Below are 19,683 nucleotides of genomic sequence, written 5' to 3'. Positions count from 1 at the left end.
CGCATAAGACAAATTAGATAGCGCAAAGGAAGAAAATATTAGCGCATAGATAGAATCTAACGCATAGGGCAGATAAGCTAGCGTGTAGGACAAGCAGTCTAGCGCGTGGGATTGTTTTAGCGCATTGGAGGTCTGTTTGTAGTTTTGGCAGATTTTGAAAAGTTGTGTGTGTTCGCGTGCCTGTCATGTTTTTGATGCATTTATCCAAGATGAGTATTTGTAGAACTTGTTTTGATGTGCAATTTTCCAAGTGATGTATAGATATCAAACTATTTTGCTAATCAGAATATGATGTATTTGCGTTATTTATTTTAAGTTCAAAGGTGTATGAAAGCTTGAGTTGTTTTACAAGCCGATATGGGTTGGAAACTTGAGTTGTTTTACAAGCTGATATGGGTGGGAAACTTGAGGTGTTTTACAAGTTTATGTGATTTTGGTACTTGAGTTGTTTTACAAGTTTTGATATGGTTTTTGAAGAACTTGAGTTGTGTTACAAGTCGATATGAAATGATAGGATTTTGAACTTTGATTGTAGATGAGCAAATTTGTTTCATGTTGTTGATGTAAGTTTTATTTTGATATCTTTGTGTTGATGTGGAAACTGATATTGGATATGTTTTGTTTGTTGACAGGAGCGATTGGGTATTGTGCAGTCGAGGGAGAGATTTTCGAGACCATGGACGCTGATACCACGTCTGTCACAGGCAGACTTGGATATTATTGAGAGATGCAGATTGACCTCTCTTCTGGATATGCCTCGGTTTACTGTGAACCGGGGACTGTTGACAACATTGGCAGAGAGGTGGCATAGTGATACGAACACCTTTCATTTTGCCACTGGAGAGATGACAGTGACACCGGAGGATTGCTACCGGATTTTGCGCATTCCTGTGGTAGGGGCACTGCTACCCTACGAGCAGACAGAGGAGGGCGGCACAGAGGCACTGCGCCGTATATTTCATGATGAGAGTGTCTGTGGCTATGAGATCCCTTGGCAGGAGTTTTTGGATCTAGATTATGCACCGCTGCCATCTGTATTGGTAGAATTCATTGGAGGATTCCTTTGTCCTGATCGCAGGTCAAAGGGATTTTTCGTAGGATGGGGGCTGGTCTTGGAGCAGATGGTGACACAGGGGCAGAGATTTGCATGGGGGTCAGCGATGTTGGCCCATCTTTTCAGGAGCCTGCATGAGGTCGTATACCTCGGTTATGAGAGTTTATCAGTAGGTGTTACCCTATTACAGGTATGGTGCTGGGAGCACATCCCAGTAGCGAGGCCATTGGCAGATAGAGATAGGCCCGTAGGCGCAGCATACACCTATGGATATAGAGGCCTAGTTGTCCAGCGTAAGCTGGGCAAACTAGAGCACTGGAGGAGAGTGTTTGATGACATAGATACGGTCATTTGGAGACCGTATACAGGTTGTGAGGTGTGGGCAGAGGATGGGATAGAGATGTCATTCATTTTTATGACAAGGTATCTGATTGGGAGGACTCCGTTCGTTATTGAGCGGTTTGTGGTTACCCGAGTTTTGCGGCAGTTCGGGAGGCAGCAGGGGATTCCATAGGGGGCGTGCTTGTATGCACGGCGGCAGCAGGATGTGGCCGATTGGGGGCCGACTATTGACACTGCCGTGGCCATAGAGGAGTTTATAGGGTTAGCTGGACAGGTCTGGGACTATGCCCCAGAGATACAGGATGCCAGGATGACAGAGGAGTTCGCTCGTTTGTTTACTGCGCGGGCAGTGGCGAGGATCTCAGATCCCGAGGAGATGAGGCCAGCATTTGATTCGGATGGAGAGGAGGGGGGAGATGATGGAGATGACGGAGACGATGGAGATGATGGAGGAGGTAGAGGAGCCAGGGGGAGGCAGGGTGGCAGAGGTGTGCAGCAGGCGGTACGACAGGGTAGGATTGAGAGGGGGAGAGGAGGTTTGGCCATTGGAGCCGGGAGAGAGGGGGGAGTGACAGAGGTTTTGGCAGCGGTGGGGGCTGAGGAGGAGATGGTGAGACCAGCTCAGAGGAGGAGGATAGATATACTCCCACCTCCAGTACCGAGGACAGGGCGAGTGGGAGGGGTTCCTCCAGCACAGGGACCATTGCGGGTTCGAGTGCCGGGTCATGTAGAGGATGCACAGATCCGGACCCTACAGATTACTGTGCAGCAGCTGTAGGCACAGATTTTGACCTATCAGCAGTAGATTTCACAGTTGACCGTTGAGAGAGATACGGAGATAGAGCGGCGGGGTCGAGCGGAGGAGGCCTTGGCGAGTGTACAGAGAGCAGCGGCGGGTGGTCCATTGAGAGACACCCTGAGAGAGCTGACATGGAGAGTACAGGAGGTCGAGTATTATAGGCAGCATTATGAGGATGCAGTACCCAGAGAGCGACGTGTAGCGAGTTTCACACAGTCGAGATCGAGTCGATCTCAAACTGCTGGGACATGATCTGAGAGCCGAGGAGTGACAGGGCCAGCGAGACAGGACCCTCCTGCAGATCCGGGGGTGAGTGTATCTGGAGCTAGGCAGGATCCTCCTGGAGATCCAGGGGCAGGTGCATCCAGAGCGAGACCATCCCCATCAGGGGATAGTCACACTTGAGAGACATGGCCTCCATTGTATTTTTGGATTTTTGCATACTTTGTACTGGACATATTTTTGAGACACATTTTGTAGATTTTGATAATTTTTTGAGAGATATATATACGGAGCACCATTTTTGATCGATGTGATGTGTTTATGGATGCATTTTATGTGTGCTTCTTCCTTTCATATGATGATCTAATGTTTACATATATGATGTAATGTGTGATGCAGGATGTATGTTTTTATATGCTATGAGATGTATCTTGAAAATGAGATGTATGATTTAATATGCTGTTACATGTAATATGAAATGATGTAATAATGATATGGGATAATAGTGTAAAATGATGTGCGACTAATTGTAAAATGATATACAACTAATTGTAACATGATATGCAACTAATTGTAAAATGAAATGCAACTAATTGTTTTTGGAGCATCTCTCATTCTGTATTTGCCATCCGATATAACCATTTATTTGCTTTCTTTGTAAATATCATCATGGAGCATTTATCGATTTTTGGATATGTTGAAAATTTATACAAGCATAATGGTATAATTGAACCATAATGACCTGAGTAAAATTTACATGATATTTGATTTTGAAAGATAGCACAAGCGTCAAGGTATAATTGAACCAAGACGACCTGAGTGCGTATTGCATAAAACATACAAGATTAGATCATTTATATGTGTGAAATGGAATCAGGCCTTCAGTGATATGGATCACGTCTCGAGGCAAATATTCACATAGTACAAGTGATCGCCTCCCAGACAGAAGACTAAGAAAATTTTTGAAAATTCCTCATGATCTCTGGCTGTGAAGCTTTTTATGAGATAAAGAGAAGATTCCAATCAAATTAAAAAGTTCAAAATGCAAAATAATCAAGACCTTAATGCGATAATGCAACATTTAGTACTTCAGAAAATCATCCATCCTTGAGTTTCTTGTGTATTTGTTTGTGTTTTGGTTGTTGTGATGTAGTGTAGTTGTGTGTTGGATGTCATATGTCTGAGTTTTGCAATAGTTGGCATGTCTTGAATGTTTGTAAGTTTGAACAGTTTAATGCCTCTAGATGAGTGTTCTTCTGGATATGATTATGTACAGTGATTTCCAAGCCATGGTGAAATGCGGTAGATGAATAACTCAGGATAGTGACTATGCTAAGTATGTCCTGAATGGATATATGCTAAGTGTCGGGCGATGGCCGATAGTGTGTTGATGGATAAAATGACATGGATATAGATAAAGGAGCCGTTCTTTCACAAGGGCGCCTGTTTACCAGGTTTTCACCATTTGTTTTTATTGTACTTTGTATTTTTGCTTTTTCTGGATTTTTTTTTTTTTTTTTTGGCTTTTTCCGTGCACTAGGCTACCTTAAGTATAGTACTTCTTCAGATGAATGCTGTTAGTTGGATCATCAAGCACATCTCCTTCAGAATTTGTGAGCTAATAGGCACCTGATCCATAAACTGAAATGATGACATAGGGACCCAACCAGTTAGGTTCAAATTTCCCTTTCTTTTCTCTATCTTGCTGATTTCTTGGATTTTCTTTTAAGACTAGATCACCAATTTTGAAGTTACGAGGAATGACCTTATGATTGTAGCTCCTGCACATGCGTTGCTGATATGCTTTGAGATGAGTATAAACATGTTGGCGTCTTTCATCTAATAGTTCCAGCTCTTGCAGTCGGTTAACTCGATACTCTTCATCTGGGATCAAACCTTTCAAAGAGACTCTAAGAGATGGAATTTCTACCTCCAAGGGTAAAATAGCCTCTGATCCATATACCAATGAATATGGTGTTGCCCCTGTAGGTGTGCGAATGCTAGTCCTGTAGGCCCAAAGTGCTGGATTGAGTTGTATGTGCCAATCTTTGCCTGCATCATTCACTGTTTTCTTGAGGATTTTTAAGATCGTTTTGTTAGATGCTTCTGCCTGACCATTTCCTTGTGGATAGTATGGTGTAGAAAACCGATGTTGGATTTTGAATTTTTCACATAGTTCCTGCACATCTTGGTTTTTGAAAGGTCATCCATTATCTGTGACGATTGAACTTGGAATACCATATCTGTAGATCAGATAATTTAGGATAAAAGAGGCAATTTGTTTCCCAGTCACTGTGGTCATGGGAACTGCTTCGATCCATTTGGTAAAGTATTCTGTTGCAGTTATAATGAACTTGTGTCTATTTGAGGATGAAGGATGTATTTTGCCAACTAGGTCCAGTCCCCACTGACAAAAGGGCCATGATGTTGTAAAGGGCTGCAGTTCCTGTGCTGGTGCATGTATCAGATTGCCATGGATCTGGCATTTAGGACATTTCTTGGCAAAGTGATATGAATCTCTCTCCATTGTAGGCCAGTAGTATCCCATCCATAGAAGCTTTTTAGCAAGAGTAGTGCCACTTGAATGTGTGCCACAAATACCTTCATGAAGCTCGTGTAAAGCTGAATCAGAATCATTACGATCAAGACAACGAAGAAGAGTACCATCTAGACCTCGACGATATAAGGTATCAGCGGTAAGGGTGTAACGGGTAGCTTGTTGGATAAAGTTACATTTTTGGTTACGGGATTGGTCAATGGGTAAGATATTATGCTTGAGGTAGTCGTATATCGGTCCATATAGCGGAGAATCGGAACCAGTCAAGGCATAGATAACATGGGATTCGGAGTGGTCATAGGCAGGGGAGAACAGTTGCTCTACCAGGGACTCATAACGACTCTGTTGCTCAGGAATTTGTAGTAGCAAAGCGATTGTAGCCATTGCATCAGCTGCTTTGTTGTTCAACCTTGGTATTTGCTCAAAGGTGATGTGCACAAAATACTGTTTGAAGTCATCCACCATTCGTTTGTAAGGTAGTAGCTTGTCGTCCTTTGTCTGATAGTTGTTATTAATTTGATTAATGACCAGTTGTGAGTCTCCATAGACTTTTAATTCTGTGATTTTCCATTCGACAACCATTTTGATGCCTATGACCAATGCTTCATATTCAGCCACATTATTTGTGCATGGAAACATAAGTCTGTATGATTTCAGCATAGTGTGTCCTTCAGGGGTGATGAATAGAATGCCGGCCCCTGAACCATGTTGTGTATAGGATCCATCAAAGTATAGGGTCCATTGTTTGGAGGAAAGAGCAAAAACGTCCCTGTCTGGAAATTCAATGTTCATGGTTTGTTTTCCTGGTAGCGGTGCTTCAGCCAGCTGATCTGCAATTGCTTGTCCTTCGATGGCTCGTCTTTCTGTGTAGTGGATGTCGAATTCACTAAGAATCATAACCCATTTAGCCAATCAGCCTGTGAGAGCTGCCTTGCTGAGTAGATACTTGAGAGGATCAATTTTGGCTACTAGCTTGGTAGTGTGTGCTAGCATATAATGTCAGAATTTTTGAGACGAAAAAACAACTGTTAGGCAAGCCTTTTCAATGAATGTATAATTGAGTTCATAACCATTCAATGTTCTACTAATGTAATATATGGTGCGTTCCTTTCCTTGTTGATCTTCTTGTGCCAATAGTGCCCCCAGTGAAATATCTGTTGTTGAGATATATAGAATAAGTGGCTTTCCTGCAATTGGTGGTACTAGAACTAGTGGATTCATCAGGTACTGTTTAATTTGGTAAAAAGATTCTTCACACTTAGCCTCCCATTTGAAGGGTACATTTTTGTGTAGCAAATGGTTAAATGGTAGACTTTTATCTGCTAGCTGAGCAATGAATCGCCTGATTGATTGAAGTCATCTTTGGAGAGATTGAAGTTGACTGATATTCTTTGGTGGTGGCATATCCATGATGGCTTGTACCTTTGCTGGATCAACTTCAATACCTTTAGCTGAGACGATGTAACCTAGTAACTTGCCTGATGTAACCCCGAAGACACACTTCTTAGGGTTGAGTCGGACCTTGAATTTCTGCAACCGATCAAAGATCTTTGTTAGGATGCCAAGATGTTCAACTCTGGTGAAAGATTTTGCTAGTAAATCATCCACATAGTCTTCCATAAATGTGTGCATCATATCATGGAATATGGTTGTCATTGCTCTTTGATAAGTGGCTCCAGCATTCTTTAAGCCAAAAGGCATAACATTCCAACAGTAAGTTCCCCAAGGACAGGTGAATGCTGTTTTGTCTTGATCTTCAGGAGTTATTTTGATTTGATTATAGCCTGAGAAACCGTCCATTAATGAGAGCATTGCATGGCCTGCTGTGAGATCTACAATTATATCAATACTTGGCAGAGGAAAGTCATCCTTTGGGCAAGCTTTATTGACATCTCTGAAGTCAGTACATATTCTTATACTACCATCTGGTTTTGAGACTGGAACAATGTTGGAAATCCATTCTGCATAGTCAATAGGTCGGATGAATCCGACATCTAATAATTTCTTTAATTCCGTTTTGACCATGAGTGGTATCTGTGGATTCATTTTTCGTAGTTTCTGCTTGACTGGCTTGACTCCTACAGAGATGGACAAGTGATGCATGATTAGGTGTGGATCTACTCTGGGCATATTAGCATATGACCAGGCAAAGTTAATTTGTTGTCCTTTAAAGAAGATGATGAATGCCGATCTTTCCTCCTCTATCAAAGAGTCTGCAAGGTGAATGTTTCTAGCTGCTTCGGTGGTACCAATGTTGATTGATTGAGTGGGCTCAATCAATATGGGTGATCGTTCATGAAAATGTTCAGGAAGAGTGTCAAGTCTCCCATCATTAGGTGCCTTAAAAAGGTTTTCACCCTCGGATGCGTCCTTTATTTTTACTTTTTTGTGATCTATAGCTGCCATTGACTGGTTTTCAGCATTAGATTCATTATTTGATTTATTTTTGTGACTGAGAGACTTGGCACTCCCTGAAGAACAAGCATCGTTATTCGTTTCACTGGTAGAGCCTGTTTCGGGATTGACGGTGCATAAGTAATGGATAATAGATTCATCATCTGGAAAAATTGGGATATCATGAGTCTCAGGTTCATTCCAGTCGATGAGATCAGGGAAGACAAGCGGTAAGGAATCGTTGGGTGGATCAAGTTCGGCTACCGTAAGTGTTAGGATAGAGTTTTCATCGTGTTGGGTTTTTGGTTTAAAGAAATTTAGGATTGCGTCGAGGTCCTCGATGGTATCATCTTCCACATAGATTTGTTCATAATGTTTCTGTTCACTTTCCGGAGCATCATAGATATGTTGTGGTCCAAATTCAAGAGGTCTATCCTCTGCGTTATGTTCTTCCTGAGAAAGGGATATAGAATCAGTATCATCCAGGATATCAGTAGTAGCATTGGAGTAGGTACCCCATTCATATTCATTGGAATCTGTTTCATAGGCATCATCCCAGATTCTATCTGTGCTGTAAACAGTGGTGTTGTACGGTGAAAACAAATCTTTGATGATGGATACTATTTTGATATTTTGTTTTGATTCTGTATCAGATCCATCCTCTACTTGCTGGATTTGTTCATAGACTGTGCTTCTTCGGGGAGTAATAACAGTATTTGAAGATGTCCTGATTTGTTCTTGAGATATTGGTGTTTGAGTATGAGCTACTGCTGCAGATAGGGCCTTCTTATGACTTAGAAGTTTTTCCTGATGTAACTTCTGATCTTGACATTCCCGTGCCTTGCGGATTGTTTCTGCTAATTCAAAAAGTGCTTCCTGCCAGGAGTCTTCTTTGTACTTCTTCTTTTCCTTCCATTGAGGTTTGATAGGTAGGTGAGGCGGCTGCTTTAATAGGAACGTGAGTTTAGAGCCCAATCCTGCTTTGTTTCTGCTAGGTTGTGAAGGAAGATTGATAGGTTCAGTAACTCCCTCTTTGCGTTTGCCAATAGGTCCTTTACCGTCATATCCCATTTGCTTCATGATTAAGTAGCCTTTTCCATACATGTGTGTTGGTAGCACAATGTCCAGAGCAGCTGCTCTATGATTTTCTTCTTCATCTTTGTATAACTAGCTAAGAATATCTTTGTCTTCTGATTCATGTGCTAGAGTACCCAATTGGATGAAAATACCATCAAATTTAGTGATGGGCTGAGTAGCCAGTTGTGTTGATGTAGTAGGCAAACCATGCGATCTAGGTGAGGTGGGCAATTTTGCCAAACATAAAGGTTCCAAAGAGTATTCTCCCATGCCTTGGTCTTTGATTTGCGTTTTCTGCTTGAAGTCTCCCCATAAGGAGTTGGATTTTATTGTATATGGATCTGATGTTGAAGATTGCTGCTTTTCTCTATTATAAGGAACCAAACTGTCCTGGGCTGCCCCCATTGCATTGCAATGTTGAAATGGATTATGATCAGCAGATATGGAGATTTCTTGTCCATCATAAGGAAAATTGACACACTGGTGATATGTAGAAGGGACTGCTTGCATTTCATGTATCCAGGGTCGTCCTAACAAAATATTGTAGGTTAAATCGATATCTAAGACTTGACAAATAGTATCCTTTTGTACTGGGCCCACTTGAATAGGTAATATGACTGTGCCTTTAGAGGACCGTTCCTCATCATCATATGCTTTTATGGTAATCTTTTTGCAAGGATCAATAGATTCTTCTGAGAAGCCTAATGCACGGATAAGCTTTAAAGTACAGATATTAAGGCCGGCTCCTCCATCTATTAGGACTCTCTTGACTCGGTGTTTGCAAATAATGACTTCAATATGGAGAGGGGTATTATGCGGATGACTCAATGAGGTATTGTCGTACTCTGAGAAGGTGAGGTTGTGAGATCCTGTCATATGGGTGACCATGGCTTGAAATCTGTCTGTATTCAGATTTTGAGGTACATTTGTTCCCAATAATGCTTGCTCCAATATGTCTTTGTGCTTGGGTGATAGTTTTAATAATTCCAGGATAGATATCTGAGCTGGAGTCTTGCGTAGTTGGTTAACCAAGTCATATTGGATTTTAGGTGTGGTAGTTGTAGGTGCAGTATGTCCCTTTAAGACATATTTCTGAGTGCGGGTTGTTACATTGACAGATTCATGATCACGCTGATCTCGGATGATGATGACATTTACTTGATGATCTTCAGCTGATATGTGATTGATAGTGTTATCGTAAATGTGATTAATACGAGCTCCGCGTGTATCATTTGAAGTTGATGCTCCATTTTTGTTGTAATTTGGGAGAGGATCTTTGAAGGCTTTGTGATCATGATTTGTTTTGCGACCGTCTACCGTTAAGTCACCTCGATCAATCATGTCTTGGATTATGTGTTTCAATCTCATGCACTCGTTTGTTTTATGACCTTTGTTGCGATGAAAATCACAATAGTGTGAATCATTCCACCAAGGTGGTTTGATTGGGGGTTCATAATTGTTGATTGGAGGCAAAGAAAGAATCTTGTTTGCCAATAGTTCTTTGAATGCGGACTCTAATGATTGGCCCAATGGTGTGAAGATATGTTTCTAGAAATTGTTGGTGTTGGTGCGTGAATTGTTGTTAGGCTTTGGATTCAGGTTTTTGTTTTGATTATCGTTAGCGTTATTGGTATTGAGTTGTCCTTGAGCATTGTTTGGTGCATATGTGTTAGCACTGGGAGTAGCATTTTTAGGATTTTGAGTATTTCCTGATAAGGCAAGCACTGGCTGTTTAGATTTGGGATCATATGATTCATTATTGCCCTCGTTTTTGTTTCGTGTCCAAAATCGAGTTTTGTCTAGATTGGTGTTGTTTTGGTTATTGTAGTTTGATGAGTTGGTGCCTTCTTTGTAGAACTTGAGTGTTCCCTTTTTGACACAAGCTTCCTCTACTTGGATGCCATTTTCGATCAATTTGTCAAAGGATGGGATGCATTGGAGTTTGAGTCTGTAACTCATTTCACCATTCAAGTTATCAATGAAGATTTCCATTTTCTCTTTTTCAGGAATATCTCAAGGATATCTTGATACAATGCGTCGCCAACGTTGAAGGAATAACATGAATGTTTCATTGTTCTTTTGTTTGGTGTTGCAAATATCTAGCATGGTTATGGCATGTTGGATGTTGTAAGAATAATGGGTGATGAATTTGTTAACCAATTCGTCAAATGATCTAACAGGTGGTGTAATCTTAGATAACCATTCCATCGTTTGTCCTCCCAGGCTTCTTGGGAATAACCTCATCAGATAAGTGTCATTATAAGCAAATTCAAGACTCATAGTACAAAATTCTCGCACATGATCTCGAGGATCACCTTTCCCATCATATTTATCAAATTTGGGAATGTCTGAGTTTGGAGGAAAAGGTATCATGTTTAAGCTTCTGTCAAATGGATAAGGACAGATTTCATTTATAGAATACCGCACTGTTGTCCCTTGTTGCATATCGTGTATTTGTCTTTGCAACATTTGCATTTGTTGAGTAAGAGCAACCAAGGGCGCATTATCTTGTCGAGGGAAGAGTTCTTCCCTCGTATTTGTTCTCAACTGAAAAGGTGTAGTAAATGGTATGTGTTGTTCTGGGGTTTCGAACGTGGGTACTCGCATTTCTGGTATATGTTGCTCTGGAATATGTTGTTCAGGTATGCGAGTTTCTTCTTCTCGTTGTCGTTCTTGATATGTATATTGTTGAGACCCAGTTTGAAAGACATTTGCGTCGAAATCTTCAGGAAGTTTGACGCCTTTGCTTGTAAGCATGAGTAGATATTTTTCTTTGTCATTTTCCATGAGCTTTTCGACAAGTTTTTGGAAGGAAGGATTTTCTTGACATTCCCGGAGAAGTGCGTCAGTAATTTTAGGTTCTTCTACGGGTGGAATTTCAAAAGGATTTGATAATCTACGATTCATACTTGATTCTGTGGGTGTCTCGCTTTGTTTGTTTTGTTGAGAGCGAGTGATAGGCATTTCAATAGAAGCTTTCAGTGATGAAAGGTACAAAGTCCTCATTGATGTTTTACTCTGGCGTTGGTGGTTCTGGTCGAGATGTGTTATATGTGATGCACTCGTCGGGTAGGAATGCTGGATTGATCTTTCCTCCGCGGTTTATCTTTTGATTAAAAGCAGACTTTTGACAGTATGCTCTTGTTTTCAGGGGTTCTTTGTCAAATTCGCTGGATTTGTTTTGGATATAACGTTTGATGTGATGAAGAAATACCCGAAGGGATCTGAAGAGTTGACGATTGATGTATAAAAATTTATTTCTCTTGATGAATTTGGAAAAGCTAGGTTGTTATTTCTTCAACGTGATGTTACGATAGAGGTTCTTTCTTCTCAGAATGAGGGGATTTAGTCATGAGTGATCAATGATTTCCTTTGATTTGTTTGGATTTAGTTGATTCCTATTTGAGAAATTTCAAATCTTACTTTATCAGAGTGAAGGTTTAGCTGTCCCTTCACGACAAAGTGTGTCAAATGATATGGATAAGAAGTTTCCCGATCTGGAAACTGGATTTTGACAATTTGAAAAATTTTAGACAAGTGTTTGTGAGATAAAATCCGTAAGATGTTAAAGGATTTGATTGATACTAATGATGAAAATGTTCCGGATTATGATAGGAAAGACGTCCTCTATTGCTCGATTCGTTTTCGGATTCTGACAACTTTGTTTGACACAAATTTGACTTGAGAAATAGTTTTAATGATTTGTTTTTGTCACTCTGGTTTGATAAAAGATGTGTTTTGATGAAAAACTATTTTCAAAATATTTTTGAAATTTTCAAAATTTTTGGTTTTTCAACTCTCTGTTTTTCTACCTTTTCTTACGTGCTAAAGTAGAGGTTTGATGCGCTACCTAATTTTCCTGATGCGCTAAAATGTTTCTCACATGCGCTAGTCTGCCCCCGGTTACGTGCTAAAGTATTGATTCTGGAAAAAAATTGTTCTTTGACTGTGAAAGATGTACGCGCTAGACTGGGCTTCAGAAGCGCTAACTGTTTAGGCCAATGCGCTAAAATAGGCTTTCTACGCGCTAAGATGTTTGCTTCACGCGCTAAGACAGGCTTTTTGAAATTTGCTGTGAAGTTTGTTTGGAAAACAACGCGCTACACTGTGCCTCCTACGTGCTATCTGTTTTGGTTAATGCGCTAAAGTAGGCTTTCTACGCGCTAAGATGTTTGCTTCACGCGCTAAGACAGGCTTTTTGAAATTTGCTGTGAAGTTTGTTTGGAAAACAACGCGCTACACTGTGCCTCCTATGCGCTATCTGTTTTGGTTAATGCGCTAACTTTGGTTACCTACGCGCTAATATTTTCCTGATACGCGCTAGAATCTGTTTTGCACGCGCTAAAGGATTATTCTCTATTTTGCTTTGCAGTTGAAACGCTACTGTTTTTGTTGTACACGCTATTTTGTTCTATGGATGCACTAAAATAACTATTTAACGTGCTAAGATGTTGCTCTTACGCGCTAAACTGCCCTGATTTTTCCTTTTTGGTGTTTTTGTGAGGATTTTGATTTTTGTTGAGAAAATTTTTAAGTGTGATGGATGATTTTCTGAAATACAAAATGTAAGCACGACACATAAAGTACAATCATTTCACTTAATCTAACATAAAGTGTATGTTTTGTCGAGGATGTGTTCAAATCCCCAATGTTTTAACAGGTTGGATACAAGATAAACACTTCAGAAGGACTCTTTATTCAAGGGTCATAAGTAACATCATAGCCCACTAGTCTCGATACTCCGTCAGCTCAAACAGCCGTGTCACCCCCTAGAGGGCGCCCATTTTTTTACCTTTTGCCAGAAGTTAACCCAAAGTGAATTGCTTCACAGTTGAGTAGTTATCTTGGGAGATATATGGTGAGTAATCTTGGGGGCGGATTCTTCCCCACCCTTGCACTATGATGTTACAAATGTTTGGATACTGACTCAGCTCAAAGTTTCTAATGCTAAGGTTGTTAATCAGGCTTCCTGTTCAGCCATCAGTGATAAACTCCCTCAGGAGGCTTCCCAACCTTTAGAGCAAAGGCTTTACGTATCTCGAGGATACTGGGGGAAGGCTAATCACTGCGCGCAACCGTTGAAAAGGACTTTCGTCACTTTCCACATTTGATTATAGTGGGTTGGAATTCTTGGCATCAAAGCCGTTCCCCACTTAGGTCGTTCCCTTCACATCGGCCATAAACGGTTTTAAGAGTTGATTGCAACTTCTCAGGAAGGCAGGCCTGCTAAAGGTTTTAACTACTTGAAATACTGAAAGCGTAAGAGTGGTTTGGCTTTTTGATCACCCAGTTAAGGGGAGAACATATACCTTCCACTTTCGAGACAAGGCAAATAAGTTTGTTCTTTTTAAACTCCAAGACAATAATTTGCTAACTTCTATTTGGAGATGTTGCTCCAAAAAGCATGGTGTTCTTTTTAATCCTTCATAGCAATAATTGTCTAATCTATGGAAAATAAATCGTCAACAAATCAAATTCGATTTTGGAGGTCAACAAAAGAAAAACGTTTTTGCTGTAAAAACAAACTTCCTCGCTTTACCTGCAAGAAATTGTTAAAATCCTGCAAATAAACAGAACGAGAAGACGGTTAGTTTGTTTCGGGGGACTTCCACAAGTCTAAAATTTTGAAATCGGTTACAAATTTTTTTTTTGTTTGTTTTGATTGTGATGCGCTACAGAATAAACTGTACGCACTACAATACTTGTCGGATGCGCTACAGTTTCTTTTCCATGCGCTATTCTATTGCCCTGATGCGCTACTCTGTCTATCGTACGCGCTAATTCTGTGTTTTGATTTTTCCCGCGATCCATTATGTAGGAAAAATTTGAATCTTATGCGCTAACTGTTGGTTTCAACGCGCTGTAATATGTATGGAAAGTGCTAAAAGGTTAGGTGGATGCGCTAATCTGTTAAGTCAATGCGCTAATCTGTGTTTCGCCGGCGTCGACACCTATAGGAAAATTTGTCAAATAGTGTCATGCGCTGAGGAACTGTGTTTACGCGCTAAGACAGAAAGTACACACGCTAAATAGTAGGCTAGAAGCGCTAAACTGTTGGGCGGATGCGCTAAAATGTCTTTTTGACGTGCTAATTCTGGTTTCCCACATACCTCCAAAAGTCATCAAATTCAAAAAATGATGTGTTATTGGGGGTCGTGCCCCACGGTGGGCGCCAGAAATGTATGCAGGAAAAGTGGTCCAATAAAACTAAATATGTGAAAAATACGAGAAATACCAATCCACACACACACAGAGGACTTCTTGATGCAAGCTATGGAGTAACTAGGTGTTACTCAGCTTCCCAAGGAGGGTCCCATGGTTCTCTATCTCACAATGTCCCTCAAACCAACATTTTTGCTCTCAGATCACTGAGCAAAATGGTTTAGGGATGGCAAATATGAGAACGAGAGATGCTTTTGATTGATTTTAGTATGAAATAGATATGAAGCTATGTATGATGCTTAAAAATGCAATAAACTAAATGATAAGATGACAAGATTAGTATGAATACTATCCTAACATGATATATTTAATCTATGATCGAGCTAAATGATAAAGAAGGTAATCTAAACATGCATATTTGATCTAAAAGAGGCTAAATGAAGAGCATAAAGATGAAAAGCTTGAAAGTATTTGAGCATAAGTATAATGCTTCAAATTTGAAAGAGGATTGTTAAGAATGGAGGAATGAGAGCTCTATTTATAGCACAAACAGGGCAATGGATGGTCAGCATTGAAAGGTTTAATCAAGGGCCAAGTTTGAAAGTTGGGGATCCATGTGCACAATTTGTACCAATGAAATGGTGACAAGTGTCAACATAGGGTTGGGTTGAAAGAAGAGATTGGAGGCATTAAAGGCCTGAGAAGACCTCGTGGTTATCTAAAGGCTAAGGGTCAAGTCTAAGTTAGGATTACCCACTGGATTAGGAGTTAATCCAAGGATAAACCTTTGTGCAAATGATTAAGAGATAATCATGGTCAAAGCATTAATGGCCTGATGAGACCCTTGGGTTGGGTAGAGGTTGAGTCAAAACAAATGTTTTAACCATGTGGGAGGGTTTGAAATAACCATTAATGGTTATTGGAGACTTTGGGGATTAAGTGGTTGAAGGTTGGAAGCCTTCAATGGTTTTCAAAGACTTTAAGGGTTTTGGTCGTTGAAGGTTGAAAACATTCAATGGTTATCCAAGACTTTGGGGCATTTGAGAAGTGACCTCCCTTTGCTTAGGGATGTGACAAAGTTTAGAGGGGGTTTAGGTTAATTAGAATTGGTTAGAATATTCTAGAAGGGGTTAGGAAGGGGTTTGGGATTTTGCAAGTGGATGAGGGGATAATAGGATTTAATTTAATTCATTCGATTTGGTTGTAATTAAATAAATTTGATTTATTCAATTTAGGATAACTATTTAATTAAATTTGAATTTAATTAAAAGTGGCTAGGGGATTTTAATTGAATAGAATGATTTATTCATTAAATGGCATAGTGAATTTTATTTAAATAAATTGAATAATTTACTTAATAAAATAGAAGAATGTGGATAATTTAATTAAATTGGATTTAATTAAATAGGGAAATGAACATAAAATATTCATTTAGGAATGTGATCATTTTTATACGTCTACAGGAGGTATTTATGATCTACTACATTTTAATATAAAAATCCACACACAACGTTGATCATAGTGTTTAAATATAATATAATATATTCAATAGCGTAAGATATCCTTTGGTTTCAGGGATCTTATCAACATCACAAGGAGTTAAAGGCAGCACAGGGAATCAAGATAACCGCTCAGGTATCAATTTCAGGCTAATAAATTAATGTACATGAGTGTAAATTTTCAAATTAATGTGGACAAAATAAAATTTAGTTGCAATTTCTTGATTTCAGGGTCTTGAGCATGCCATAGCAGGAACTCAGTTATATGTTGTTGGACCTGATGATGATTTAGATGATGTTAAGGAAGAAGCAATGCAAGATATAAACAATGTAATGTCTCGGATTGACAAGAGTGGGGAAGGAGTTTATGTTCAAGCTTCAACTCTTGGATCTTTGGAGGCTTTACTTGAGTTCTTGAAGACCCCAGCTGTGAGCATCCCGGTTAGTGCAATTGGTATTGGGCCTGTGCATAAAAAAGATGTCATGCGTGCGAGTGTAATGCTTGAGAAAAAGAAGAAAGAGTACGCTGCAATTTTGGCATTTGATGTCAAAATTACTCCTGAAGCTCGGGAGCTTGCAGATGAAGTTGGTGTCAAAATATTTGCAGCGGACATTATTTATCATCTGTTTGACCAGTTTAAAGCATATATGGACAATCTTAAGGAGGAAAGGAAAAAGGAGGCTGCAGAAGATGCTGTTTTCCCCTGTGTCCTGGGCCTTTTGCCAAATTGTATTTTTAACAAGAAGGATCCTATAATTGTTGGTGTTGATATTCTTGAAGGCATTGCAAGGGTTAGTATCTAAAATTAGTCTCTTTGGTATGACTTATGCATGTAAATTTTGTTGTATTTTTCCATAATGCCATGTGTGGTGATTACATCTACAGATTGGCACGCCATTATGTGTTCCCACAAAAGATTTCATAGATATTGGCAAAATAGCTTCAATTGAGATCAATCATAAAACAGTTGACATGGCTAAGAAGGGTGAAAAAGTGGCCATGAAGGTACTTTGTCTTTGTTGTTGTTAATTGTTTTATATGATTTTGGATACTATATTTGGAAATGTATTTGTTAATCAATTATCATACGAACTTTACAGATTGTTGGGAGCAACGCTGATGAAGCACAGAAAATGTTTGGAAGGCATTTTGAAATGGAGGATGAATTTGTGAGTCATCTCACTAGAAGATCCATAGATATATTGAAAGAAAACTACAGGGTAAGGTTATTGGATATCCACATTAACATAGTGTTCCAGTGATATCAACTATGCGTTTTATGATTGTAAAACATTGGGTTTTTTTGTTTTTGGCTGATAAAACAACTTTTCAATGTCTAAACTGGAAATTTTTCTTTTTGTTTCAGGAAAACTTGTGGTGAAATTGAAAAAGCTGTTAAAAATTCCTTAAGCCACTACTAATGATGCATTGTGGGATGGAACTTTCGATTGGAGCAAAACTCTGATGAAAATGGGAAGATGCACCCTGCAACATTACAAACACCACATTCAGGATTACAAATGGTGAACTTTGTTGATGCCAGAACAGGAGCTTCTGCTTCCTAAGTGTCTGCATCCTAAGCTTCTTCTATATGTTTTGCTATGTGGTCTATGTGCTACCTATCTGGCTACAATAAGACAGTAATGAATTTCAGATCCTCTCTATGCAGGAGGGCATTTGAATTTCTCTGCTGTTTAGCTCGTTTTCTGAAATTTAATAGTCTGAAGGGGTGAGCAGTCTTGCCACGCGAGAAATGGAAGAGATTGATCCCGAGAGTATAGATTTTCTGTAATGATCTGTTTTATGAACTCTTCATGTAATGAGGAAAATATCATGAAAATGTTGTTTTAAATAAAATCATGTTTTACCGCAATTGTATGAAACCAAAAATATTTCCATGTTGATGATGCCATACCATATTGTCTAAGTATTTTTTGTCACTTTGCTTTGTCTTGTTTCATTTACCTATTGGCCGATTCTCAAATAGAATTTGTTGGCCTGAATTTATCAATCTTTACTTGGCAGCAACATTTAAAAATATAGTTTTTCAAATATATTCATTTGTATACCATAAATTATTTGTTCTAAAGGAATTTATGGTTTCCTATATTTGGTGGCACAAATAAATTATTGTAGCAATGTTCGGGTGCTGGTCTTGTGCTTGTTGCATAATATTTGGAAATAGAAGAGTAGAATGGATAATTATGCTGCCACCCATTTTTAAGAGACACAGAAATGTGATGGAATGGATGTGGATAAGCAAAGAGGGCACATGGAGGTGGTTGTAAAGCATCTGTGGCTGAAATAGAGAACTCTCCTCATTTATTCACTCAGCCTCTATAATTTAAGGACCTCACTGCTCTCCATCCAGCACACATTACAAGGCTTTGTGTGATTGCTTTATTGCAGTTCTGTTGAGAACTTTGAGGATTCCATAGTATATCGCTATTAGCAATTAGGATTTCATTTTAGTTTCTCATTTGTGCATGCCTGCACATTCTTCTTCCTCCAAAGCCAGATCTATAAATGTTTCACCTTTTGGTGATTGAGAATGGAGAAGTTCTAGGTTCTCTTGCCTTATGCTTTAATACTTAATAAAGGAAAATGAAAAAGCTTCTTTTTCTGTTTCAAATGCAAGTTGAGACATACGAAACTAGGCGAATCGCTAATCTAACGTAGTCTTTCATTTGATGTTCCTCACTTGAAATATATCACACCACAGACCTTGACTGCTAAAGTTCAGATTTACTATATATTTTTCAGTCTAGTTGACCTATTCTGGGCTGAGCTACTGGGTTCGGCTGTTTCAGGCCCCATGCCTGGACCGGGTCCAGGTTTGGTGGATTCGGGTATGCACCTGGTGCATCCCGGGGCAGGGCAGATCTACAGGGAACCTGGCCCCCTGGAGTGCCCCGGGCCGCACCCGGGCGAACATGGGTGCGAACCCAAGAGCCTTGCCGGCAAGTGACTTGAAAAACATTAAACACTTCAAAACATGACTTAGAATTCATCTTATATTCGAACAGGTATAGGGAACCTTTTTTTTTTTTTTCAGTAAAATGCATTCAAAAAACTTTTTTTTCCAACCCTGATTCAGTTTTTTCTCCGTTCCGCAAGTTCCAAGCACATGAAAATCCCTATGGCAGGGATACAATGGGCGAGATGAACAAATTATTAACGGCTGTCATATTCAGGCAAGGCCCAGTTTGCGCATAGGTGGAGCTGCAGAGCATAAACAAATGAATTTTTTGTCCGTCAAAGCATGTTTGTAGGTCTCAACTCCGTGTTTTTTATATATATTTTAAAATCTTTAATGTAAAAGTCATATTAGAGTCTCCGTATGTTAAGATATGTAAATCGAAGTCCTATTAAATTCATATGTAAATTAATATATATGCTAGATATATCAAAATATTAGACTATTAAATACAAACGATGAATTTTAAAAGCATGAACATAAAATAAATTAACACATTTTAAGACTCGCGAGTCAGGCCAAGTCGATTCGTCAAGGACTCGCGAGCCGAGTCTTAGTGAGTCCAAGTGAAAGACTTGTGAGGTTTTTTAATTGGCTCA

The 19,683-nt window shown here is 39.5% G+C and overlaps 1 protein-coding gene across 1 annotated transcript in view; it reads left to right on the top strand.

Annotated features, from left to right (window-relative positions):
* LOC131066390 (eukaryotic translation initiation factor 5B-like) overlaps window positions 1-19,075 on the top strand; it is a 34,348-nt gene extending 15,273 nt beyond the window's left edge. The window contains exons 4-9 of the mRNA XM_059217808.1: window positions 16,183-16,242; window positions 16,338-16,898; window positions 16,993-17,112; window positions 17,208-17,327; window positions 17,828-17,895; window positions 18,871-19,075. Coding sequence (XP_059073791.1) covers window positions 16,183-16,242; window positions 16,338-16,898; window positions 16,993-17,112; window positions 17,208-17,327; window positions 17,828-17,895; window positions 18,871-19,075 — 1,134 coding nt within the window. The remainder of the gene's footprint in view (window positions 1-16,182; window positions 16,243-16,337; window positions 16,899-16,992; window positions 17,113-17,207; window positions 17,328-17,827; window positions 17,896-18,870) is intronic.
* Window positions 19,076-19,683: the final 608 nt, after the last annotated feature.

This window comes from Cryptomeria japonica, chromosome 3 (genome assembly GCF_030272615.1).
Source record: "Cryptomeria japonica chromosome 3, Sugi_1.0, whole genome shotgun sequence".
Lineage (NCBI taxonomy): Eukaryota > Viridiplantae > Streptophyta > Pinopsida > Cupressales > Cupressaceae > Cryptomeria > Cryptomeria japonica.
The sequence above is the reverse complement of the archived record's forward strand: the minus strand, read 5'-3'. Positions and strand labels throughout refer to the sequence as shown.